At 40.0% G+C, this 27,428-nt stretch overlaps 1 protein-coding gene across 1 annotated transcript in view; it reads right to left on the bottom strand.

The window, feature by feature from the left end:
* The window catches only part of TOX (thymocyte selection associated high mobility group box), a gene marked incomplete at its 5' end in the record, with an annotated part of 221,129 nt that extends 194,808 nt beyond the window's left edge, over positions 1-26,321 (bottom strand). The window contains one exon of the mRNA XM_082014844.1: positions 26,220-26,321. Coding sequence (XP_081870970.1) covers positions 26,220-26,321 — 102 coding nt within the window. The remainder of the gene's footprint in view (positions 1-26,219) is intronic.
* Positions 26,322-27,428: the final 1,107 nt, after the last annotated feature.

Here is a 27,428-nt window from a genome sequence, read left to right as displayed (position 1 = left end):
CCAAATGAAATTTTGGACTTATTGCCTGTCTCTTCAAATGCATTTTTAAACAGAATGATGACCTGAAGGCCTGAATTCTTTTAAGTTCAATCACTGACTCAGGCTCCTAATACTTAAAGGGCCCCTTTGGAGATGCTACGTTTCTTCCTTGACTCTTGATGACAGAGTCAAATGACTGAAGACAGGTGGGATGAAACGTGGGCCAAAGGGTACACAATCTTCAGTGATGCCCACATGCTGTCAGTTCATCAGTAACCCTACTAGTCTAGGGGATGCTGTGTTTATTTTCCACACAGCAGCACAAGAGGATTTTTTGATGTTTTTGAGGCTTTTGGTTTTTTTAAAGGACAATATAATAATAAAAATCAGAAAAATTGGCAAGTTGTGCTACTGGACAGATGCACAACCTAAAGCTATACTTGTTCATATTTTCAAAATGAATAGGTGTCAAGCTGGGAGTGTCCTTTTATCATTTCAGGAACATGATTTAATGCTTGACGAGTTCATGAAAATAAATAAATAAAATGAGATTGTTACCATGCTAGCTTGCAAAGCCAAACCAGTAAGAGCTTTTGCTGAGGTGAAATAAATCTGCATTACTGAAGTACTGTAAAGCACAATATACTAAAAATCCAATCAATCCACCTCTCACAGCAGCCTGCAGCAGTATTTCAACTGGTTTCAACGAGAGCTGCATCAGTGTCTAAGAAACTTTAACGCATGCTCTCTGCTAACCCTCCTCCCCACCCAAACAAAAAACACTGAACTCTGCTCTTGTCTTCTGGTTCAACATGATGTCTTTCTCCTCCCTCCTTCTGCTGCAATAAATATTCTCTCTCTATCCCTGTTACTGACAATAATGTAAGTGAACTCTGCACCACATACATCTGTCATTATTAATGACCACAGTGGAGAGAAACGATAGCTCACTCTTCGGAATCAAAAGAGCAAAATGCTTCAGAATTTTCCATTCACATTTTCTTTTTTAAGCATACTTGTTTGGTGACTTTCCAAAGTCATGAGCATGACTCGAACATGAAAAATCCCTCAGTGTTTAACCTTTGCATAGAAAATTATTTGTTTAAACAGCGGGTACTTGTTATTTGGAAAATCTCATTTGCTTGTAATAATGTTATGCTCAGTATTTTGCAGAATACAATAAATACAACAAGATGTCTTAGTCCACATGGAAAGTAATTTTGTTGCTAGCAACATTACATTTCTTTCAAACAAAAGGATTAAACAGGGATTGTTTTCTTTGCCATTCATTCCCCTATCAACATTGCTAACCTAGAAAATACAAGACTGCTTCTGAACTAATTGTGAAAAGCGCTGCCAGAATGACTGTGACCACATGACTCGTACAGCACCCTGAACTCTCTCAGAAAGGCTGTCCTGATAATAGAACTTTACTGGGACTGAATGTAAAGACTAGTTCTTTATAGGCACCTGACAAAATCTTGAATTTTTTCCTGAGACAGCAAACAAAATTTGAGAAGCCACTGCAGTTTAACCGCATTGCTGCATAAGCCTTTGTCCCTAACATAACGATGTGCTCAGCACATCAGGTGCTTTCCGTGCACCAGAACACATTGCAGAAAGGTGCTGCACGGGAGTGACAAAACACGTCTCTAGTAAATTCAGCGTTTTGAAACTCTACATCTCAGTGCAGGGGCAGTTTATAACATGAACTATCTATGTTACCACGTTTTTTGTTCAGCACGTACCGGCCCAGAAGTCTTAAACTTCCTCTTTCCCCTAACATTTACACTGTAAATAGTTCTAGATATTTTCCTATCATCTATTCTGACCTCAAGCGAGACTGTGTAATAACCATTTGTTAGTTATGCTAGATGTGCCTGAATGGACAAACATACTTAAGAGCAAATGTAGTGTTCGTAATGGCAAACATGTAACAAACAAACATGTAAATGCTAGTCATTGTCAGGTGTCAAAGATGTTACCTTCTGTTTTCCTAGGTCTATATTACTTCATGGACACTTTTTTTTGGTAACCAACTCATGGGTTAAAACTTTATGTTCACATTCCATGTGAGCTATATGCTATACATATCTGTCACTTGTCTTTAGCATTTATGTTGATAAAACTTGCCGTGAAGGTTATTTTGAATTACTGGAAATGGGCTTTTCCAGAACATAAATTTTAAGGCTTAAGTAGACCCGTGTTCAAATCACTAATATGTTCTGCTAAGTCTCTCTTGTCTTCACTCAGCCTCCTTACAATGTTTTAAGCAGTTTTATTGACATTTGAAATTCTGAAAATGTCAGCTCTTGGCAAGTGTTGCAGTCTGAAAGTGTTATTAGTAGTTCTCTTAGGAAGTGTAAAAGAATATTTTGTAGGAACAATTTTATCTTTCAACAAACCTTTTGAAAATTATGTGATAACCACAAGTTCTGCACAGGAAAGAAAATAACCTGCAGATTCCTCAAACCATATCCAAGAAACAAATTTTTAGCAAAGTTACATTATTTGGTGACTCACTAGTCTGCATTCAAGTCATGCTACAGTCACCACTTCCCAAAGTACTGTTACGTTCTCAAAAGGAGGAGAAACACTGAGAAGAAACCTGCTGTCACAGTACGCTGCCTCATTGCTCCCACCATCTCTCATCTGGTAGGTAAGTATTTGATGGGTCTGACCCCAGACCTTCTCTAACCAACAGGCCCTTCAGTCATTTTATGTTAGCTTGCAGCCAAACAGGTCTCCTGAGTGTTTTACTTCTGTAAATCATCTCTAAGGACACTGATCTTTCTTCTGGTGAACGAGCACAGAGATGCCCTGGACGGCACCAGCTCATTGCTTGCAAATATCATCCCTGCTGCTGGAAACTGAGTTGTGGGGGGGATTAATCTGTATCACAGGTAGCTGGTTTTCTTACCCTATGAGCAACATACTAAAGTCATCACAGGGCACAGGGTGAAGAGATACGTATCACACACCTCAAAGAATTAAGCTCCATGTGTCAGTCCCCAGGTAAGAAATTATAATGGCACATTACAGTTCCAGTGCTCCACTAAGGGCGACCCACCACAGACAAGGCTAATGAGCTCCATCTTTGAATGACTAACTGGCATCACCCTCAAAGACTCTCCAGAGTCAGAGGACTCCCTGAGACTCATGTTGATCTCCCCACCTTATTTCATGGTACATTACTTACAGCTCAGAATGCCTCAACATATTGGGGTTTAGGGGGAAGATGTGAGAGGAGGAAGAAAGGAGTCTCTTACTTCATACAGCCATACCCCTGAATTTTAATGTGTTCAAAGGATGAAAGAGTCTTACTTAATTTTCAAGACACAAAATATACAAAGAACTCTCAATAAGTATCACAGGAGTATAAAAATAATTCATTCCACAAAACTGTTCTGGAACAAATTAGTGTGAATCGTTTTATCCTTAAAACTGAGAAAACATTGTGGTATGAAATACTCAATATTATCAGCTAAGCAAATTGGCCCAGGTCAAATGAGCAAATCTGAAAAATGAGATCACTAAATTTTCTCAGCTTGATAGCTTAGTAATAAATAATGTGCTTCTATTCAATCTGTACATTAAGTCTTTTATGTGGCCTTAAGGCACTGTCTTATGGCTGTGCCCATTACAGGGTAGCCATAGAAACTGACACATTTATTTCTTGGATTAGTGTGCCATTGAAAATATTAATATAATGCAGTAAATGGGGATTTAATCTAATCTACTGATGGTAGGATGAAGTTACTAAAAGGTTGTATGCTCTTCCAGTGGAAGAAAGATTACATCTGTGGAGTACAGCTCCAGTAAAGCTGGTTGTTTTGGTTACAAACACCATCTAAACAACCTATCACATATCCCACTGATGTAAACAGGTTATATGAAACATACAGGTATGACCACCAAGCAAGTACTTGTTTCATATCCTAAGTCTTCCTCCCAAAGCTAAAGTGTCAAAACTCAGAGTCATACAGGAAGAGAAAACAGAGAAGCTCTGCGTATTGTGTAAGCAGTGCAAGCGAAACAGCATCTCACCCTGCAAATACGCAGAGCTGTACTTCATGGACATGCCATTAGCAGCAAAGCCTATACCCGTATTACAACCAACATTTTAATGGCATTCAGTTAATACTTTCACATCAAAGGAAAGCGCAAAAAATCATGTAAGGAAAAGATTAAAAAACTCTTAATTCTTGAGAAGCAAGATCAGTGGTTTTCTTAATTTGTAGGTTCCTACCAGGTGTCCATAAATATTAGGGCTCCCATTTCAGTAGATCATATTTGACTCAGGTTCCTTGTAATAATTCATAGTACTCAAGTTCTGACTACCCTTTACACTGCAGTATACTACATAAATTCAGAAGATATATTCTGACAGATGAAGCATTGTTGAAAAGCTAAGTACAGCACTTTGTCCTTGAAATGTTAACATGTAATGCCATAAAGTATTCAAATAATAATTTACTCAATCTTTCAGGGTAATTAATTAAAACGGTCTAGGTGTTAAGAGAAAATCACCTTGAGCTTATAAAATTGGAATGCGTCCCCTTTTCTTCTCTGCATGCAAGCTGCTCCAATGGACTTACCACATGCTTCCCCAGTTATGGTTTTTGATTTCAGCAGATAATAAATAGCCAGGACCTAATTTTGCCATGTCAAAACCGATTATGTTTCACAAGAAAAGGTGGAGTGCTCACCTACCAGATGAAGGTGAAACATAAAACCACTTTTATTTATGTGATGTGTCCAAATTCAACTCAACCTGGCACTAGGTACTGGGAGTATGTAGACTTTAGCTGTCACATGAATTTATGCATCCCTGGAAATTGTCAAATATAAACATAAATTTAATCAAGGAATGGAAAACGTTATTATAAAAAATATAAACACAGTTTTTGACAACTAATGTAAATTATCTTAATGCATTTTTCACTTATTTTTCAGAAGGTCAAAGAAAGGAAGAAGAAACATAGAACAGAGACATTGCTGATGAAAATATTTCAGGCAAGTCCCAGTCCAATTATTAATGCTGGTGTTCCAGAAGGAATTTGTGCTCTTTAGCAACAGCATTGCATTCAGACATGAGAGTTCCTTTTCCCATTCATTACAATGGGATAAAACAGAAGGCTTACAACAACAGATAAACAAGCACTCTGTATTATTCTGTAGTTTTCCTCAGTCGAGTAGTCTTTGGACAGCCTTTTAATGGCTGAAAAAAACCCTGCACATGATGAATAAGGATGCCATTCTCAATTAGCATGGACAAAGGATCATAGCCATATTTGGCAAATGAGGTAGCTGTGGTGTAAGAAAAGCAGGAGTATTCACAGACATTGCCACATACATCACTGTCCGCAAATCAAAACAAGTTAATGACATTTTTGTACATCTGCCCAACTACATGACTACACATTAGTCTGGCAAATACTTATTAGACCCAAATTAAATAGCACAATGATTATAGTTCATATTTACTAAATATAGTGTTATTAATTTATACAGCACTAAATATGGATGCTACCAGCATATAAATAAATGATGAGTACTGAACCAGAACAACCCCAGTTACAAAATATATTATCTTCATTAAATATATCTCAGCTCTACAAATGCTACTATCCATAGAGTTTCCATTAAAATATATACCGTAGGGGAGGAAGCATCAAACTGTTATCCATTCTCCATAACAAGTGCACTGGCAACACACCAGCCTCTCAATCCCAACAGCTCCCCTCACAGTCAGCCTCCACACCATGCACTGGCACACATAATGTCACCAACACAGAAATATCAGCACCCATTGGACAGGTGGGTCTCAGATGAATAGAACCCAATTCCACAAACTTCTCGGGTAGGACCAGCTACCACAAAATTTATTCAATAAACCCACACACCATCTGAAATGTGAAGGATATCTTGTATAGAAATTTAGTGCACTTTGGCCATGCAAACTGAACAAGATTTCCCACACCACCAAAGTCCATCAAGAAGTCTGAAACTCATTAGTGAACAGTGGGGCAAAGAAACCACAGTTCAACCCAAATCCAGTGAAGAATGGGATGGCTAACACTTACAGGAGGAACCTCAGTCAAGAAAAAACAGTAGCACACACTAGCAATTCTTGTTCTTCAACATTAGAAAACTCTTTCCTACGTAGGGATGCCTTCAACATGGATTTTATGTACCAGTGGTTATGCACAAGCTTAGCATGCCATGCATAAGCTTCGCCATCTTTTTAATAAGATGTTAAATTAATTTTAGATGCTTGGGAGTCACAAACTAAGGCACACTGGCAAGCCAGATAAACAAAGAAAACGATACTTTGAGGAATCACCTCTGTTAGCTATCTCTACTTCCAAACTGGCCTCATCCGTAGGAGGATTCCTATCCCAAAGCTTTACCTGTATTTAAGTGTCAGAAAGCAGCCAGTATAGAACTCTGTCACAATCACACCTAAGTTTCTAATTTAAATACTGATACCAAGGCAGTTTTCTGAAGATGTTCTGAAGACTGAGAAAACTGATAGCCCGTTTCTTTAACCCACGATTCTGGTTTGTCCATAGTTAAAACCTGGATGCTGAAAGATATCACTGCTAAATGTGCATATTTCTTTCTATCATATCATTAACTATTTATCCAAATTTGTGCAAAGTAGAACTTGGACACATTTTATTTCTGTTTCATAAAAAATTTGGTTTTCATCTGATTTTTTTTAAAGATCTCACTTTTCACTTTTATGGGATCAGTTTTCCAACAGTTGAGCTTATCAGCTACATCTACACTACTAGTAATTCAAAACCATGGCATATTTATTGATTCCAAAAAGCTATTACATGATATCGCTTACGTCCCTGTATTTGATTAGGCTGAGTTATTGGGGGAACTAACAAAAGATTACTCAGAACTCAGCAGAGAGCTTATATAGATGTTGTCTCACCTGACATCTAGGCTATTTGTTCTTACACCTTTATTTGTAAGTATTACACACACAGATCAAGTTTTGCACAAAACAAGTATCCAGTGTAGCTTTATCTCCATTTTGTTATTCCACCATTAAAAAAAAAACAACTGTAAGAGGTAGGTTGCAGGTATAAAATATTTATCCACTCCTTCACGATAAGATTAATGAACAACTATGTAAAGTTGTATTGATGAGTAAGAGGTATTACGACTGAACATCATCCAAGTTCAATTTAAACCTGAGCTATATACAACAGCTGAATATAGTATATATTAGCTGTTTACATATGAATATAAATTACGCACTTCTTTGGACAAAAAAATGCCCGTAAGTTTAAAACATGAATATGTTAATTAGATTTAAATTCATCCATTATAGAAAATATTTTGACAAGTATCCTAAGAACAGTGTTTTTAAAACAGTTCAATGCATTAAATACATGCAAATTTTGTCAGTCAAAAATGCATACTGCATAGCTGAGATACTATCATTCTTCTTCACAATCAATGCAGCCTCTAGCTAGATACAGATTTTTCATGACAGACAGAAACATTTCCTTCTGTGTATCTCATATTCCCAGATTTCTACTTCAAAATGATTCCTGAAACACTTTTAAAGACAGACTTAAAACTGCTGCAAACTAGAATGGTTGTTATATACTTCAGTTAGCCAGGGCTGCCAACACCAAATCATATTCAATCTCTTCTTAAGCAGAGCTGTTTGCCACTGGCATCGCATCCACTGGTGAGTTTTAGGACATTTCATTCTTGAATTACCTGCACTAACAGTGCACCTACAGGCTGTTTCCCAAATATGCCTAAAGTAAATGGGTTTGCATACACAGACAGATTAGCGCCCACATCAATCTGAAGTATATTCACTGTTTTGCAAAATCCCCATGTAATTTTAGGGCACAGTTTCAGAACTGGCTAAAACCCATTTAAAATTTGTAACTAAAAGGTGAAGTCTGCCTGCCCCCTCCTTGCTTGGTAGCCCTCCTAGAGCCACATGGTAAACCAGACCAGCTCACAGATCAAGACAAAAACTTAGTCAGAAGGACTAGGAAGCAATATTGTCCATTGGCTTTCAAAGCAGAGCATCTTTACACAAAGGCATCTTATGTGGGCATGGAAGTGTCTGCACAGGATGCTACTGTGCAACAGCCAGTGTGCCATACTCACGTTACCCAGGCCCCCAGCACTCAGCCACACACACAGCCTGTTGTAGATCACAGCAACAAAACTACATAGACCCGGGTCAAGAAACAGCTCAAAGGAGCAGTGGTCAACCTCCCTGTACCAAGAATATACACTGATTCTTTAGTTTCATGTACTTACTTATGCAAGGATTTTGAATTTGAAATGGGGGTTTAAAGGAAACATGGAAATTTTTACAAGTAGTAACAATCAGTCTTGAAGGAACTATGGAGATGTCCCATGCAACAGGCAGCCTGACTGACACCGTGAGAGCATCACAGCTTCACATCAGTCATGTCTTTCTGAAAGCCGCGAGTGAGAGCATGTGGATGGAAAGACATGCGATTGTTTTACAACAAAAGCAAGTTTCCTGGCATAAGTTTCCCTCGGCCACTGAAGTTCCCTTCCAACTCCCAGCACTCTTTATCCTACTTACTGGGAAAAAGACGTGCAGGGAATCTTGCAGGGAGTATTGCAGAGAGGCAGGGTATCAGGGGGTTTGTGCATTTGTCTCTTACTCCAGATTCAGAGCTTGTGTGTGCCTCTGTCTGGCTAATGAAATACCTTTTGGATTGATCCACTACACAAGTAAAACTAACTGATTATTTTTTGAGGAAAGCAGAACTCATATGAACCTCAGCCACAGTTTTGCAATTGCAAGAGGGACAGATAAAACATGATGTGGTAACTGTGATAGCTAGTACTGGTTTAATACTTTAAAATCTTTGTGTTTGATGGACCTTGGAATGCACATGTACTTATAGGAAAAACAACACTCAGTAGAAAATTAATTTAATGATCTCAGTAAGGTTTCTTTAGGGCCAGTATGTACAAAATGAAATAGTCGTGAAAATTAACCCCAGGTGTATCATTTTGTTAATACAAGAAATGTGCAGGATATCCATAACGATAAAGCTTATGTAAATCTTTACATAAGAAAAAGGGGTACCTAAGATAGGGTTATATAGCCGACCTGAGGCCAAATCACAGTCCTTGAAGAAAGCAAAACTCCTCTGGATATCAGTGGCATTTTTCCTAGGGTAAGAGCTGCAAGGCCAAGCCTGTGTTTGAAACACTCCAGTATCACAAGGCTCTAAAAACCAAAAGAGTGATAAGAGCAGGAGAGCAGTTATTTCTGTACCATAAGAAGAAAGATTCTAGAAATGTTATTACATTTAAATGTATTCTGATATTGCATTCTGGTTTTCCATCTCAGCATATACTGTTCCATCTGAACAAGACGGACATAACATAGAGCACAGTATTTTATATCAAATGTAGTTATAAGGAAAGAACAACAACCTTGGAATGACTCACTCACAGGACCAATTCATAGGTTACACTGAGTACGAAAGGCAATTTCAGAATAGTGGTGGAAGAAAAGGACTTCTATAACAGAGGTGATACAAACTAATTTGGAGACATAGATACATACAGAACAGAGTACACAATGTACTGTACATGCTTTTTCAAGGGAGGAAAGAATGGTTCCTTTTTCAAATACAGTGGTATTTGCAAAAAAATAAAGTCCAATTCTGTTCAGTACTATAATGAAATCATTACAAATGCTGAAACATATTAAAAATTCAACACTAAAGAGACAGAGGCTTTGTACTTGTGCTGCACTGAGTCTAAACACAAGATACTAAGAACAGGAGACTGCATTAAGGCAGGACTGGTGACAGACATTGGCAGTCCTATGCAAGTGGTGCATGCAGAATGTAATAAGATACTCAGGAGTGTATTTCCACCCACATACTAAAGCACCGAGAGGGTAAAGTTTTGCTCATGGCTGCATTCCTTTTTCAGATAGTGGGACAAAATGTTAAGAAAATACAAGACTTGTTGAATTGTTTCACAAACAGCTTGTCTCAGTTCTGTACCCTGGATGATACATTTCTTTGTCAGGAAAAACATACTGAAGTTCACCTTTTAAAATGTAATCCAACAGACTTCTATTAGCACTAGGACTGTGTAAAAATAGCATCTTCTACAAATGTACCATAAAAACTGATGCTCATGTAATGTTATTATAATCTAAAGTTTAAAACCACGAAGCAAGAAAATTCTGACTTAAACTGAAACTTCATCCTTAGCCCACCCAAAAGTGTTTAGACACAGCAGGGCTTGCCAAAGAGTAATAATCCTATATACAAAATATGCTGCCGTAACTAGAAATTTCAAACTAAGTATGGAATTCCAGCTCCAATTCTGACCTTTCTCTTCCCCACTTTTGTGGGTGTATGCAAGTCCTTTCATTACTCCAGCATTGGTCTGGTTAAATAACCTTACAGTAATTTTTTAAAACTATTTCTGTGCAGAAGAATTCATATGCCAGCTTCTCAGCTACACAGTCAACTGTACCATTTAGTAAGGGTGGAGAAGAAGAGAAAAAACTAAAAATCAAATACTAAAATTCTCTTTAGAGACTACTGTGGAGTCACCCTAAAGGAAAAAACTCACATAATCGAGCAGTCCACCCCTTGTAGTCCAAACTTGTCTTGTTGACTTTTTTTTTTTTAATGCTACAGGCATAAGTTATTGAACCACCAGAAAAGGGCTGAAAAATAAGACCTGCTGTTAAGGAAGAATGAGGTTCTCATCCAAGTTAAGAGATAACAAACTGGGATGTGGAGAAGAGTGATATTTTCCTGATATTTTTGCACTCTACCTTCTTAAAAGACACTCCCTGGCAGGTTATCGTAAATCAGCTGCTGAAGAGGCAACCTCCCTTGCAGGATGTCAGGACTTCTACAGAATATCAGCAAGGAAAGTAGCAGATGAAGGCAGCAATGGAATAGTCAACTTGACATTTCATGGACTGAAGACAGAAAACACTTCTCAGAGGAGACCCTGCCGCTCCAGGAGTTGTTCCATGAGCCAGCAAACATTGCCTAGAGTCATGCAAGTCCACAGAAAGAGCAACGTAATGCACCACAAAGACTTCTGTAAATGGAAGTTCCATTTATTCCACATTCATGAAACTTTTAACATCATGCAGTACTGCTTCAGTTGAGCAGTCCTAATCCTAATAGCTCTGCTGTCATGTAAATCTGAATTTGGCAGTTTTCCTTACAACAAGCATATTGTCACACTAGGTCTTTGAACCAGAGATTTCTGAATCACCCAGAAGAACTGAGGGTGAAAGTTAAGTCTGCCTGGGGCACACTCCATGCCCACACCCCACCCCCTTCTCCACTGACAGTACAGGGACTTCAGGACCCTCCAGTGGTGTCCTAGCACCTTCTCACCTAGCAAGCTGGTCAGCTTTTTACTGGATATAGCTTAGGTGTCCATGCTGGTGGAAATGAAACAAATTCCTAATCACCAGGTGACAGGTACTCTCAGTAAGGTTGCAACTCATCTGTTTTTTCAAAGCTCAGCATCTGTACAGGGAGAATACCTGAAACATAAAGGTAGAAAGGAGTCTCCTGGCAGAAAGGAGACTAATGTTCAGTGATGGTAAAATGCAAACACTCGCTCAAACCAGCACTGAGAGACCATAGCCCCAGCTCTTTTCCTTAGATGAGTTCCTTGAACACTTGATGCCCCCTTCTCCTGCTCTCCTCTCCCACACTTGACGGAACAACGCTGAACTACCAGAGTGGATGGAAAGCCCACATCCCCTCACACAATGTTTCATCCTTACCCAAGATAACAAGACCTGACGATTATGATACTCTTGTATTTTTAACTCCTCATAAATAGGGAAATACTCATTCCACTATGGTTATTTTCAGCTCCGTATGGGTCCATCGCAAGCTCAGTAGTAAGAACAAGGGAAGATTCTGATGAGTGAATGGCAGAAAATTAACTTCCAGGTCTGGTGCCCCATTGCTTCAGAGTATGCTTACAGCTCTAATATAAGCAAAGAGCTTCCAACATTGCTAGAAACCCAGGTAACCATGTAGGAAGCAGCAGGTTAAGGGCTGTCTCCATCGCAATTAACTTTTTCCTAGAAAGTCTGCAGTCTTCTCCTCCAACCAAAAACTTCTAAATTCAGAATCTTACCTATTTTATTCTGCAGTAAATATTAACATTTACATTCTGAATTTCTGAAAAGAGCGGATAAAACCAGTTAAAGAATGCTGCTTTAATATTTCCACTGTCATGCTGTATTTACAGAAGTCCTCTAGAACCACAGCACTCTTAAAAGGGCAATGGATTCAGCTCAATAATATATTTTTCCATTTCAAAAATACCTTTCCTCTGAGCTTTCATTACATAGACTCCCTTGTAGCTTCAAAGAAAAATATTATAGGACAAACCCTAAGGATTTGTATCCTAAATCCTCTGGTTTTACTAGAACTAAAATGATTTATGCAAATGCAGAGAGTTTAATATAAACATAGATTTAACAGATGCTACTTTATTTCTATAAGCATAGCATCTATATATGATAATAAAGATACATACAATAGGGTTTCTCTTATTTTACAATTGCAGGTTTAACTATAGTATGTATTGCATAATTTTGGTCATAATACCTGTATTTGGAGTTCAAATGGTATTTTTAACCTTAAGGAAACTCAACCAGCTCCATTATTTGCAGCACATCTTTCAAATTCAGTAGAAGAAAAGATATTGAGGTAGAAAAGTGCCTTTTATTTGAGCTTTTGTTCAGAGATAAACTGTTGAAATTACTGAGGCTGTAACTTACGATTGGGTTCCTCAGCCCAAAATGTGGGCATCATGACAAAATAATAACCAAACACAAGTATTCTCTGGTTGAACCCCAGGTCTTTAGAACATAAGCATGCCTCATCACAGTCTATATCAAGGTATCCACAGAACGAAAGGACTGGTAAGAGACAGCCCAAGATTCTCCTGGCTGCAGTTAAGAGAAGATCTTTCCCCCACTCACCATAACAAAACTCTCCCTCCTGCTGAGTTAACTCTGCACAGCAATGTTGAAGAGACTCAAAGACTCTCCACAGATGATAGCAAGAATGTCACAGATACAATCCAATGAATCAGTAACATACAAAAAAAGATACTTTTGAAATAATATAGTTTGGGCTACAAAGTCGAGAAGCCAAAATGTGCAAAATGCCTGAAAGCCTAACTCAGGTGCCATTTGTAACTGCATTAAGGATAAAGTTGCAATGGCATGATCGCTTACTCTACATCTACTGTTTCACTCTGTCAATCCCTGCCAATGATAACATACAAAAGTGCAAAATCAAGACATCCTTAAATCCAGCATTCCCAGCTTTCAAGTGTTTGACTTCATAACCTAACAAAGTCCTGAACAAATGAAGTTTTCATGACAGCAATGTTGTAATCTTCTCGATGTTATTATGAGAGCTACTATGGGGATTTACAAAAATGGCCCTGGTGTTAATCCAAAATTACAGCTTCATGTTCCGCTCTCATTTTTATCAAAACCTTAGTCACAGGCTGAAACCACCTTTACCATGTTGCACAAGCCAAGTATTTTCTTCCCTCAACAATTAAAAAAATATTTAAACATTTTTCATTTCTTACAGGTTTCTACTTCCAATGTCTATAATACTTCCTGGCTTTGGGAGCCTTGTGGACCTTGTGGCTATGATGAAAAGCTCCCAAAACCAGGAACAATTTTAGAAATTTTCTTAAAAAAAAAGCTTTATCAGAACCGAAAGTGCCAAAGCTCTGGAACTTGACGAATCTAAACATAAGCACTCTGGGGTGTCCAGAAAGCTACAGCTTCTCATTGATGCGTTTGCTTACAGAACTTAAACGCACACTGTACAGAGGGAATTGCACTTTCAGACTACTATCTTTGCCATTTCCCATTTCCCTCTATTTTCTACTCATAAATCCTGAAAATCCCTGGAAGTGCCAGTTGCTAATAGATCCAATCATCCATCTGTATTAAGTCAGAAGGGGTTTGCTTCATTAGAAATAAAGCAAAATCTTATTCTTCTTCTTAAGGTGTTCATAATTTTTAAGGACTCCTAAGGGTTTACTGATGTTCAAGACATACATTGGGTGAGATAGACATTCGTCCAACACAGGAGTGAACAGGGTCCGTACAGGTGCCAAAGTTAAATAGCACATTGTCAGACAAGGTGATGTGCCTTGCTGTTGTACCTGTAAGATTCAACAAGTGGTTGGCATCCTCCATTCCCACACTTTACACAAATATAACGTGAAAGTGCAAGTTGGCCCTACACAAAGGGTAAAAGGGCAAAAGGCAGTCAATTTGCTTTTCATTGGAGAGCACTGACAAACCAGGAAAGAAACTTTTTGACTAAGTAACAATTCCTTCCCAGGGGTCCTCCTGGAAAAATGCAACTGGCATCCCGATTTAGATTTCAATGTCCCTGCACAGGCACAAAACATTAACACAGATGAAAGTTCCCCACGACTGTGTTTTAGCTGTGCTTTCAGTTGCTGATGATTTATAAGCTTTAAAAAAAAATACAGTCAATGTTGTGGTTTCTGATGTAAAATGAAACCTGGAATCTAATTTGAGACATCAAAATCTAATTACTATTCATAATAACGAATCTTTGGCTTTGTCATTTTCACCTGCAATGTTCTTGGCTATGGAAAATGTTGAGGTCTATTTTTCAGCGTCATTTTGCAGTGATGTATCATTTACTGCTCTTAGGAAAAAAAAATTAACCTTTGAGTTGCATTACAGTTGATATCAAAATTCGGTTTTATTATTAAACTCAAAACTGAGGTCTCTGCTATCCTTATCTAGGTAAATCTCCCCCTAAAGTAACAGTGTTGCCCGAAGGGTGTGGATCAAATGCAGTATGAATAAGAACGCCCACTATCTCCCACACATATGAAGAAACCCTCCATCATTTACCCAGGTCTTCTATATAGGTGCAAGATGCAGGCAGCCTGCCTCAGTAAATTTTTCCACTTGCTTTACTTTTTTTTTGACTGATTTTGTTCAAAGTACTCTTGAAAAAAAAAAGTAAAAAGATAAACACACTTCTGCTCGCAATTGCCAGAAGAAAAATATATTCTAGCCGTCTTTGGACAACTTAGACTCTTGGACTTGAAATGAATTTACATCATCAAAATACCTCTCAATCGTGTTAAAATGTTCTGAAAACTTATTGCACACATTTTTCTTCCGAAATTCACAGGAATCTTTTGCTTTACAGTCCATTCTTCACTTGCATGTCCTCTTTCTCTCTCTTTGGAAAATATATCAACTGCTTATTAAAAAAAATAAGTGTTTTGGCATGGCTGACCTGTAGAGATATGGAGCTAAGCAGAGTCAGTGAATCCACTCACTCTGATATGCACACATGATATGCAATTAAAATCTCCATTCACATTCCTACGGGGTTGTCAATCAAGAGAAAAGCCTTTTTGACAACATCCAGTGAAGCGTATCAACTAACTGCTGAACAGAAACTTAAACAGTAACAGCTTTTGTTACTAGCAAGAATGGATTTTACCAAGATTGGGCTCGATTTCTAAAGAAATCATTATGTTAAAATTTGGGGGGCTTTTCATTAAAAATTAAAATGTGTCACAAAGCTATTGTGTGTAAAGCTATCATATTATGTAATACATGAGGGTTATCGGATATATGTGGAAAAAAACCCCTTTACTCTTCCTTAACTGTAGGAAACAATTTAATCTTTCATATTTAGAACAATGAACAATGATTACAAGCCTGTTTTTAGCGAGAAGAGAACATTATTCTAATTGCATGTTGTCTATTTGGTAAGCACCAAATATCTTTTATAACATTATAAGCTGCCTAGCCACAAAACTAACACTGTAAAAGACCTATTACTGCCAAAAATGATACTGTGAACAATTTATTACTGACACACTGGAAAATTATGTGGCTCAATTATAAGTGTTTGCAACTCTTGAAAAGTATCCTAGCTTTGAATTTATGACAACAGAGGAAAAGTCTCTGATAAACACTGAAGATGCTAACATTTACTTTCTAATACCCAGTCAGATAACGCACAACTCATAAGAGCATTAGGTTACTTTAAAATCAGATCTGTAAAGGTAAAACCAGTAAAAATATATAGGTTGTTATTAATCTGCTGTTTGTGTTTTGACCACCAACCTTGAACTAGAGTTTTCAAACATGCTAATGTTATTAGATATTGAAATATTTGCCCTCTTGCTTATCACGCTCCGTAACTGAAGAGAGAGCAGATGCATCCTGACTATTAACAGTCATGACAAATTGCCTTACTAATGAATGTTACACACTGAAAGTGCCATAACTGATTAAACTACAATTTCCCACTACCAGATAGAGAGAGACTTAGGAACTCCAGCAGTGGACAACTCTGATGTTCTGCCAACAGGCCTTCAGGGCACAGTGTGGTATTTAGAAAAACACACTGTAAATTCCATATGAATATATTCTAAAAGACTATGTGTATACAACAGGTTTTAAAGAACATTAGATGAAACAGCTTAGGTTCGTAGCCGATGAGCCATGTAAAATGGATGTGTTTTAACAATTTTAGTATCATTACAAGGCTGCGGTGGAGAATATTTCTGTTGGGTCCCTCTACCCCTCTCCCCACCTCCCCAAACATTGCTTGTGCTTTGCTTTCACATAAAATCTTTCTTTTGTCAGTCTCTTTGTTGGTGCAAAATTGGCAGCAGTTCAAATTCAAAGTACTCCTATTCATTTACTGACCATTAAACCAATGTCATTCTAGTTCACATCAGCCAGAGAACTAAGCTCTAAAAAACATAAAAGGCTTGCTTCACCACTGACAAATAATGTGTACATTTTTACAGAGCTTAAACCTTAATGCTTTGCCTGAAACTAACAATACAGTATATCTTATCATTCCTTTTTCACAAGCAGGCAGCTGCTGAAACGCTTGCCACTTCAAAATATCAATTGCTTGCCAGAGTTGTCCTCAACACACCCTGTCAAACTCATGTATATTGTGCAATGAAAATGGTGCAGGACTGGAAGCTAGAAATTGTGTCAGATTCCGCTGTAAGGGTATGATGTGCAAAGAACAACGTATGACAACCGTAGAGACTACAAACAATAGCAATGGAGCCAGACACTACATATATCACAACTGTGCCTGTACATATTTTATTGTATGTATTATATATTTAAAGCATGACAAATGTGTCATTGAAGCTATGTGCTACACCAAATAGAAACCCTTCAGCTAGTTAAGCTTTTTCATTTCTCTTGATGGAAGTGCAGTGGTATTTTTCTGCCCTCTGAACATTTGTTTGTAAATCATACAGCACAAAAAAAAATCAGGTTTTCTGAAGGAGTAACAGAAAACAAAAGGCAATACTACAAGATGAGAAAATAAGATTTTGTTCAATTAACACTTTTGCTTTTCTCTAAGGACACATAGCCAGGCTACCTTAAAGAATATCTGAGGCTACGCAAGACAAATACAGTATCACTGCGCCCATAAATTACAGTATACCTAATTTTAATGCAGATAAGTGCTGGCCTATTGATTTGCATGTTTCCTTGGCAAAATGGAAATCCCATGTGAGTATGTTCTTTGTCTGTAGAAAATGCATTTCAGAAAACCTTTATGAATACAACAATCCATGCTAAAAAGGAAAACATAAGTCACTAGTAGTAAAATTATGTATGGAACCTAGAGAAAGTAGTGCTCATATATACACACATGTATATATCCATCTGTCTGTGCATGCATGTGTGCATGTGTGAATGCATGTTACACAATCACAGTTTTTTAGCCCATAGTTGCCATTCCTATAAAGTGTCTTAACTAATTAAAAGAAAATTCAGCCTCTAAATATAATCTTAAATCAGCTGAGGGGAAAAAAAATAAAATTGCCAAACTAAGTAACAAACTAAGTTAATCATAAAGCGACCATGGAATGCTAATCTTAAATTAAAGAAACAACAGATAGTTGTGATGAAAAAGAAATATTCAGGAAAAAAGATGAGTTCAACAGCCCACAACAGCAGTTGTGTAGGTTGCAAAACCTCAACACAGGGATTCTATGAGGGTCATTAACTGATATAATCCTAACCAAAATGAATAGATATGCCATTAAGGTGTTAATAAATATTTTGGAAAGAGAATAGGTGTTTTAGGTGCTTGGGGTTGCTGACCTTTGCTGTGTTTATTAGTGGGACAATGATGCATTATTAACACACAGCAGCTGTACCTGAACTGCTGCCATGAACATAATAGCCTTTTATAGCCATCAGGGGAGTGAGATAGGAGGCCTTTATTAACCACTAGACATGATTAGCACATTATGTGAACTTTAGTAGGCAAATTATCTCTTATTGAAATATAATGTTGGTTATAAGTAATTGTAAACATGATTTTAAAAACTCGTCAATGCAAAACTAAGAGTCTCACTACCATTTAGCGAATTACTGGCTAGGCCACTAAAAAAATAATTCTTCTCTTCCTTTGTTCAATCTGCAAAAACAACCGTGCCTCACAAAAACTTACTGCACTATGATAAAACCACTGAAACAAATTACTTTCACATCATGAATATTATTCTTCAGAACTGTAACAAAACATAAATAGGCATTTCCAACACAATTAAGAAAACTGCTAATGAAGAAAAACTTGCTTTATATTTTCCTATAAAGATTACAAGTGGTTCTTAAAAAAAAGTAATTTTGCCAATAGATTTTCAAGAGTTAACTTGAAAAAATAACACCATGATTTACTTCAAAAAGCTTAATTTTGGGAAAGATTATACCATTAGCCTTCGCAACTGAACACAGCACTGAGAGTCCATTATGAGCAGTCTTTTATGCCCTAGCAGAAAGTCATTAACATAAAATAAATCATTAGCTTTGATATTAAGCCTCTACTATCTGCAGGTTTCTATGACTAATGTTCACAACTGTGTCTGCCAAATGATAAATTATACTTTTCTGAAAGGTTATCGTCCCTTTTCACCACTGTTTTTCCTTGTACTATTTATTTTTATTTCAGGTTGATGCGAACACTGTGATCATATAAGAAACAAATGTTTTCTCATATTCATGAACACAAACCTAGGCACTTTTGGCAACTGTGACCAGAACATGACTTTGCAGCCAGCTACTTATAATACAAGATAGAAATGACAGATTCTCAGAGTAAGTTCACTTTCTTCAAAGCAAGCAATATACAATGCAGCAGAAATGTACGTAGGTATATACACACAGAGTAGCATTGATACAACAGGACTTTATACGTATACATAATCTTCTCACTCTTTTGGCAGGAACTATCTGGATAAATTTTTTGTTTCACATTGTAGACCTTATACTTCCCTTACAGACCCATTTCCCTAAGTACAGGTTACCACTGCCTGATTTCACAGTTCTGATTTCTTCTTGCATATAGAATAAGTAACTGGAGTTCACTGCATATTTCCTTAATATAACAAAAACACTTACCAGCTACAGTAACTTCCATTTAACCTTTAAGACCATATAATCATCAACAACAATAGCAGGAGACAAAAGTACTACCACAGCAGCTCGATTTCCATGCTTAGCCAGCAGTACATTTGAAAAAAAGCCACTTACGACACTTTGGATTGGTAGAGAGCAGTTTAACAGTCAAGAATGTGAATGCTAAAACATTCTGACATTTCCACTAACCTGGATTTGTCAGATGCTCATGTAATTCAAGTATGTTTTGCAACTTAGAAAGCAGCGTATTTCTTGGGAGGAAACTGTACTACAAGGATCTATATCAAATCAAATAGCAGCCCAGTGAGAAACACTAAATGAACAGTTCAGGAACAGTTAGCATATGTGCAATTCAAAGATAAGATATAAATATTAGTAGAGCCATGTGAAATTCAAATGCTAAAAATAAACTACTTACTGCAAAAATAAGAAACAAATTAAAACCACAGACATTACAAATGTCAGCTGAGCCAAGATCTCTGCTGAAAAATGATTTTAACTTTGAAGATCTAAGTCAAGAGTTAAACATTTTATTCAATGCCCTGACTTACTAACCTAAAACTGATCACAACCAACAAACATAAAATGCAGGTATTCCAGTGGAAGGGCAGTTGAGATTTTCTTCTGTGCAGTTGCTCCTGTGGAAAAGCAATGTTTGCTGCTGCTGCTAACGCTACGTAACTGTGCCTAACTAGAGAATAATGTGATGTTGCCATTTTCCAGCTGAATGCTGTAGGGAAAAACGTTATGACCAAGAAAATCTCATTCAGCTTGATGTGAATGCCACGTCTGAAAGTATTTTGGAAGTGCTGCTATAATTAACAGTCATTTGGTGCTTCTGCTATAAACCATGTTTTGGAGCAGTTTATAACTCAGCATTTTTAATGAGAAATCACTCCTTGGGCAGAACATTGGTGCCTAGTAGTGTAACTAAAAGAATAGGACAGGACAGGACAGGGTAGGATAGGACAGGACAGAAGAGAATAGGCTAGGCTAGGCTATTTCAGTTGGAAGGGACCTACAACAATCATCTAGCCCAACCGCAACAATGAAACATTTAGATGTGGTTAGGCTGTATTTAAAATAAATATTTTAGTGTATGCAGCCCATGCTAGACATCCACAGAGCATGTGTCCACTTCAAAAAGATAAACAAAGCTGCCACTAATTGCCACCGCTGTCAGTTCCAGAACCCAAGGTCTGCATTGATCCAGGGACTACCCTCTCACCACAAGAAGTGGTGCTTTCAGGTCACTCTTGAGCTGTGCTGAGAAAGCAGTCAAAGGAAGCTTTTTACTTCCACCGTCTAAGCTTTGTTATGTCTGCCATCAATACAGGATTTAAATATCCAAGAATTTTGATCTAAATCCTACCACGATTAGGACATTTCTCTGCTTAATACAAAGTTCTGTTTTAAACGTAGTCAATTTTCCAGTGCTTCTGTACAGTGTTAGCAAGACTTGAAACTCCTACTAGAATGTAAATCTGAGGACAGGAGTACATCCTTGTAAAGTGTGATCGTCCCCAGCATGCACCAAATTCAGTGGAGTTGTGACTGCCCAGTCCTCCACAGTATCAGCTCCTTAAGTCCTTAAATGCAGCTCCAGCTGCTCTTTGGTTTAATGTAAACACCAAAGGTACTGCATGCACTGTAGTGTTTAGCAAGTTCGGCATTCTTAATAGTTTACAGTTTTCATTTTTTTTCAGAAGATGTCATAATAGGCTGCTTGAAGTTAATGCCCTAGAGATAAAACACATCATTCTGGTAAGAGAATAAAACATAATTTCGCTCAAGGTACTGATGTTTGGCAGAAAGAAAAAGAAAAAAAAGAATGACTGCGAATGCTTTGCTTTATAGACATCTTTGAGAAAGATTTCTTAAAAGCACACACAGAAATTGTATTCCACTAAAATTGGGAACACTTTTCTGAAACACTGGAATTTAAGGAGGAACACTTGAGGCTTGCCTGCAACCCTGATACGACATTCTAAGGTCTACTAACCCAGGAAAGAAAAGTCCATTTCCCTTCTTCCTATGTGGTATTTTTTGAAACTAACTAAACCACTTAACACTTAAAAATCAACAGTCAGCACTAATGCAACTGTTTAATCTTTCCTTTAAAAGGCAGCAACAAATTTCAAGCACGATTCTAATTCAGTAGGGAAACAAGGTTGTTATCTAAGGAAAAAAAAATATGCCCAGAATAAATGAATGGTGATCTATTAGATGAGCATAATGCTAAAATGCTGTCAAAACACTAACACAGCATTTCAGCTTTAGACCTATCCTTCAGAGCGCTGGCTTTCCACAATTCTGAGTTTCAGATAGAGACTGGATAGAAGCAAGCCACTGGAAATAATGTGCACTTTGTAAACAGCCATGGAACATTTTACTTAGAGTAGTCTCTATGGTGGGGTTAAGTTTACACAATAAATTATTCTAAACGCTGTGTATAAATACATGCACTTTTGCTCTGTGGAATTCTGATTATGAGCAGGATTGTTACCTCCTTACAAAGCACTGTATTATATCTCCTTATCCACTTCTACCCAATGTCACTCCGCTTTTTTCATTTTGAAGGGTATTGCTTCCCTCGCCCTCTTTTTTCCTCTTTATTCCTCTTTTTAAAAACAACTACAGTCTATCATTCTACCTCTGCTGTCTGGCTGTATTTTTCCACTGCTCTGACAACTACCAGTGAACACAAGAAAGATGAGTTGTTGGATCCTGTATTTTTGAACCAGGTAGCAAATCATGGAAGAATCTAGTGCATAATTCTGCAAGCCTAACCATTGGGAGCAGTAAAGACCATTATTTTCTCCGTACTGTTGGCAGGGGTCAGCATCCCTCTCATTAGCTGTGTCAAACTATAATCATATAACTGCACTTTATGTGAGCAGATATCTAAAACCACTGTAAAATTGCAAGTATGAAAATACACCAATCCTTCTTACAGTACTGATCGAAGTGGTCTTTGGAGGTGACACTTCAGTACGGAAAGCCGCAAGGATCTACTGCTCGCTACATAAACATTTAAACTCCTCATCCGACTTCTTCAAGCAGCTTGAAATCCCTGATCATATTCTTCTATCAAATTAAAGACATTCAGATTATCAAAGTTATTTCTTTTGCAGCATTCAACTCAATTAAGGAACATGATGTTTCTTAAAATGAGCTTCAACTGAACAGACTACTCGTATTAGTCTGTAAATGTCTGAAATTCAATTATGCTTCAAGTGTCAAGAGGCGAGCACTACAACCCCAACTCTAAATCTGTCTGTCCAGCGTAAGAGCTCCACTATGTTGTTTCAAAGGCTGACCTATATACTGCAGCATACCGTCCATTCTGTCTGTTTGTATAAGAGATACCTCACACAGTTGTCATAACCAACATTGTTTGCATTGTTCTTTCACTTTTTCTCTCTCCAAGGGTAATGCAAGAGAAACAAGGAAAAGCCTGCATAAAAATATGTGCAGAGTATAATGAGCTTTCACAGCAGATAGAGAAATATTAGACTAAGATGCTTAGAATGCTATTTTAGGTTTATAAAATAAAGATCTAAGCAGCCTTCTGAAACAGAGCCTGCTAAATGAAAATTTTAAGATAAGAGGCGACTGAACCTAAGTTACTGCATTTTCCTTTGGCTAGAGAAAAATGCACTGTCAATACCTCCCATGCATGTGCCTGGTAACTCACCCACATGCTATGAACAATCATCTGGTCAGGAAAAAAACTAGTGCTAATGAACAATTAGAAAGCTTAAAAGCTTAAGTATTTGTGGAATACCTTCTAAGGCACCAGCAGCTCCAGCAGACTTAAAATGTAAAGAATCAGTGCCTTTCTCACTTGTAAAAAAAACCCACCACCACAACCCAGGTATGAAAGCAAGGGCCAAATCCACTAGTAAGTGCCCAAAGCAAGTTTTAACTAACTTTACAAGATACAAGATCCAGTTCTGAAAGAGTTTTGCAGTTAAAGACCTAATCAAGACCACTGTTCCAACCCAGAACACGGATCCATCACGCTCCTGCCATCATCTCCTTTCCTGAGAGACATCAAGGGCAAACACTCAACCAAGCTTACTGAACGCAAAATTCTGCAGGCCTCCCGCCCTTCAAACTCCCTAAACACAGCATGAAAATGAGTGACAGAGCAATACTGTAACATGACGACATGTTTAGAACAAGTCAGATAAGTTTTCCCAGCAATGTTAATCACGCTGGGAGAAGGGAGAGAGTGAAGGGAGTGAGAAATGAAATGTTCAGTAAATGTACGCCTCCAAGGGGCTTGGCAAACCTACTCTGTCCATTTAATGTAATCAATCGTCAGTGGCAAAGACATCTGAAAAAGATATTCGTCCCATACTCGGTATCTTGTATTGAAACATTCCTGGTAAGTCTTTCCTGAGGATAAAACATATGTCTTATGACTGTGCATTTTTAAGCACATTATCAGTTCAGGCAAAGTGAAATAGAAGAGTTGCAACTTGTCTACAGAATGAGTGTCTCATTTGCATTTAAAAAGAACAGTTTGCTCCCTTATACATGGCATGACTTAAAAGAAGCTTTAACCAGCTAGTAAAGAAATTCTGAAAACAACTTTCTAAATTAATTTATTCGATTTGCAGTGCAACCCACCAAAAAATGATTTAAGGAATTTAACCGGAAAGTGACTTAATATATTAAAGTAATTCCTGATTTTCCAAAGCATTTAACTTTTAAATTAAATCTGGCCCACTATCTCAAGAATGAGGAGTGAAATGTGTATTCAAGTCATTACCTTCTTTTTGAAGCTTTAAATCACTGATAAGTTTAATAACGTTTGTCCAGTTTCATTGCCACATGGGTCTTCAGACACTTTCTCACTTGGCAACACTTTACAGTTACAAAAACTGACAATAGAGAAAACAACGGCAAACCACAGACCAAAGGTAGCAGTAGCCTCATGTTTACTCAGAGCACTTACAAAAAACAAATGCACACATACAGGCTCCTACGCCTCTGGCCTCTTCGTGCTGAACAAAGTTCACTCCTGGCACAACTTCCCATCTATAGGGCAGGTTTGCCAGATGCTGAAAAATACAGTTACTTAAAACACCACTAACAGTCATACCTCTGGGATCTCTCTTGAAATATCCTCAGGCATCCACCACAAAGGGCCAGATTTATCCCTGAAATCTATAACTCCATTGAGTATATGTGAAATGCAGCCAGGATGAATTTGGTCCTTTCTGTTGTGATTGGTAGATGAGACCATGTGGGAAATCTCTCCTGAAAACTGAGAGGGCTTCACCCCGGCTCTGCAGCCTCCGCGCTTCAGCGCAGACACGCGCTCTTTTGCCGTTTCTCTCTGAACCGAGGCGGCTGCCCGCAACGAGAGAGACGGCCCTGAACATCCCCCCGACACGTGAGACCGTCGTGACAATCGCCCAGCGCGGAACCAGGCTGTCCGCCGCGGACCGGCGTGGGTCGCCCCGCGCGGGTGCCCCTCCGCGGCAGCGCCCCGCCACCGCGCGCCACCGCGCCCCGCCGCCAGCCTCCGCACCGGCGGCCGCAGCCCTGCGCACGCTGCGCGCGGGGGAGTTTCACGCTGCGAAAAACATCGGCGGCAGCCTGCCACCGACTTCCAGGGCAGGGGGCTTTAAACAAACGCCTCAGCGCACGGGCGTAAACACATCGCCCACAGCTTTCCCCCCGGGCCGGGGGTGTGCTCAAGAAGTGCCCGGGGTAGCCCGCACTTCCTGATTCTTTCCGATGGCCAGCGTTTTATTCATGTGCAGAGCCCATTCCGTAACAGCAGAGAAAGTGCAGCTCATGCATAAAGCACCAGCTGGCTCAGGCCACAGAGGCAGTAACAATGCAGGAACCCCAGCCCCCTTCCTCGGCAGCAAAAGTAATGCAAAGTGCTCCGGGATCGCAGTCTTCCTAACCAAAGCCAGGATTTGGGCTAGCGCGATCCTCCTCCGCAGTTCCTCCGTCCCCAGGGCTCGGGGACCTAAAACTTGGCTCTCCTCAGTCACTGACCCTATTTGCAGCGGTTTAATCAAGTTACAGAGAAATTGGTAAGGCAGTTACATAGCCGGGACAAAGTCGAGCCCCTGCTCTGAACCGACTTGTCACCCTTATATAACCTTATTGTGCATATACAAAGATGTGTGTGCATATATACGTCTACATGTCATACACACGTACACACACACACAAACGCGCACCCGGCACCGCCAAGTACGGCTTTGACACATGAAGTGCAGGGTACGCGGCGGGGCAGAGAGTTTCTGCCGGTTTGTGGCGGGCGCGGTCTTTCTCATTAATAGGAGTCCTGGAAATTCAAGTACTCCGTATCAACATCCTTGTCCACGCTGTCTCTCCGAAAGGGAAGATGTTATGGAAAATGCCTTCCCCCCCACACACCCCCTCCTCCAGCCGCCCGCCCCCAAACTACTGCGGGGTTTTCATTTGGGGTGCCTGCAGGGGAGCCGGTGTGTGTCCCGGCGGCACCTCTCCGCGGCGGGCGGCACTTGCACTCCCCAAACCCCAAATCCCGGCAAGTGCCGCTGCCCGCTGCCTCGCCGGCGAAGTTGGTGCGCGGCTGGCCAAAGGGCAGCACCCGCTCATGCAACGCGCCCGCCGCGGTAACAGCACAATCGACAGCACAGATAAAACACCTCGGACGACACAAAACACGAGTCACCTTGTTGCAATAGTAGGGGTCCAGGCAGGGGGAAGGTCCCAAACAAGGCGTATCAGGAGCGGCTGCAGGCTGAGGAGGTGGTGAATAAAATCTTACGTCCATTTCACTAAAACATCAAGCAAACTCCTTTCCTTTTCTTTTTGTCGTTAATGTTGGTGCAAAAAGGGGTGTGTGTGAGTGTGTGTGTGTCTGAGAGTGAGGGGAGGAGGGGGACACACAACAAGACTGAGAAGAATAAAAAAGAGGTGCCTGACTTCAGTAGTCAAAGAAACACCTTCCCTGCCTCACATCCGTTTGTGGTTTGTAAAGAGAGAGAGAGGAGAGGAGGAAAAAAAAAAATCTCTTCCAAAAAAGCACCGGTCTGCAGATGTCTGCGAGAGAATCAACAAACCCTCCTTCTTCTACGGCAGGGCAGGTAACTTCGAGTACTTATTGTTTCCCCCACGCATCGGCACCGGGGCGCTAGCTCCGTGTGTGCCTCTCTTTATGGGAGCCTCGGAGTTGGTTCGCTTCTCCCTCCCTCCCTCTCGCTCGCTCGCTCCCTCTGTTCTTTTCCCGTTTCTTTGTTTGGTTTTTTTTTTAATGATTGTTATTATTTATTTGGTTGGGTTTGGTGGCCGTGTGTTTTGGTTGTCCCTCCACCGTGAGGAGCGGGGCCGGGGGGTAGGCGGTGGCGGCAGCCGGGGCCCCCGCGTACGCCGGGGGGAGCGGCGAGGCAGTTCGCCCTGGAATGGCCGCCCCGCGCCGCCCGGCTCTCTCGCCTCGCCTCGCCTCGGCTCGGCTCGGCACGGCACGGCACGGCTCGGCTGGGCTGGGCTCGGCTTGGCTCGGCTCGGCACGGCTCGGCGGGCGGCGGCGGGGGACACGCCGCGCTCCGCCGGCGGAGTCGCTGCTCCGAGTGTGCTTCACACAAAGGGGCCGGCGAGGAAAGAGCCATTTGCGGCCGCCGGGGACGGGGCTGGGAGTCGCGGAGAGGGGGCGCTGCCGTGCCCGCCATCCCGCCGCCGTCCCCGCCCTCTCCCACCCGCCCGGCCCCCGGCGCTGCCCGGCCCCCGCCTGTTACTATGGCACCCCGTCCGCGGCCTGCGGCCGTGGCTGCCTCAGCTCGGCCCGGCCCGGCCCGTGGGCCGAGGGGAGGCGGGATGGCAGGGTGGCAGCGGCGGCCGGGGAGCGAGGCGTCGGCCCGGGCCCTGGACTTCGCGATGGGTC

The sequence above is a fragment of the Phaethon aethereus genome (assembly GCF_964289735.1).
Source record: "Phaethon aethereus genome assembly, chromosome: 2".
Classification (NCBI taxonomy): domain Eukaryota; kingdom Metazoa; phylum Chordata; class Aves; order Phaethontiformes; family Phaethontidae; genus Phaethon; species Phaethon aethereus.
Note: the sequence above shows the minus strand (reverse complement) of the source record. Positions and strands in the feature narration are given on the sequence as shown.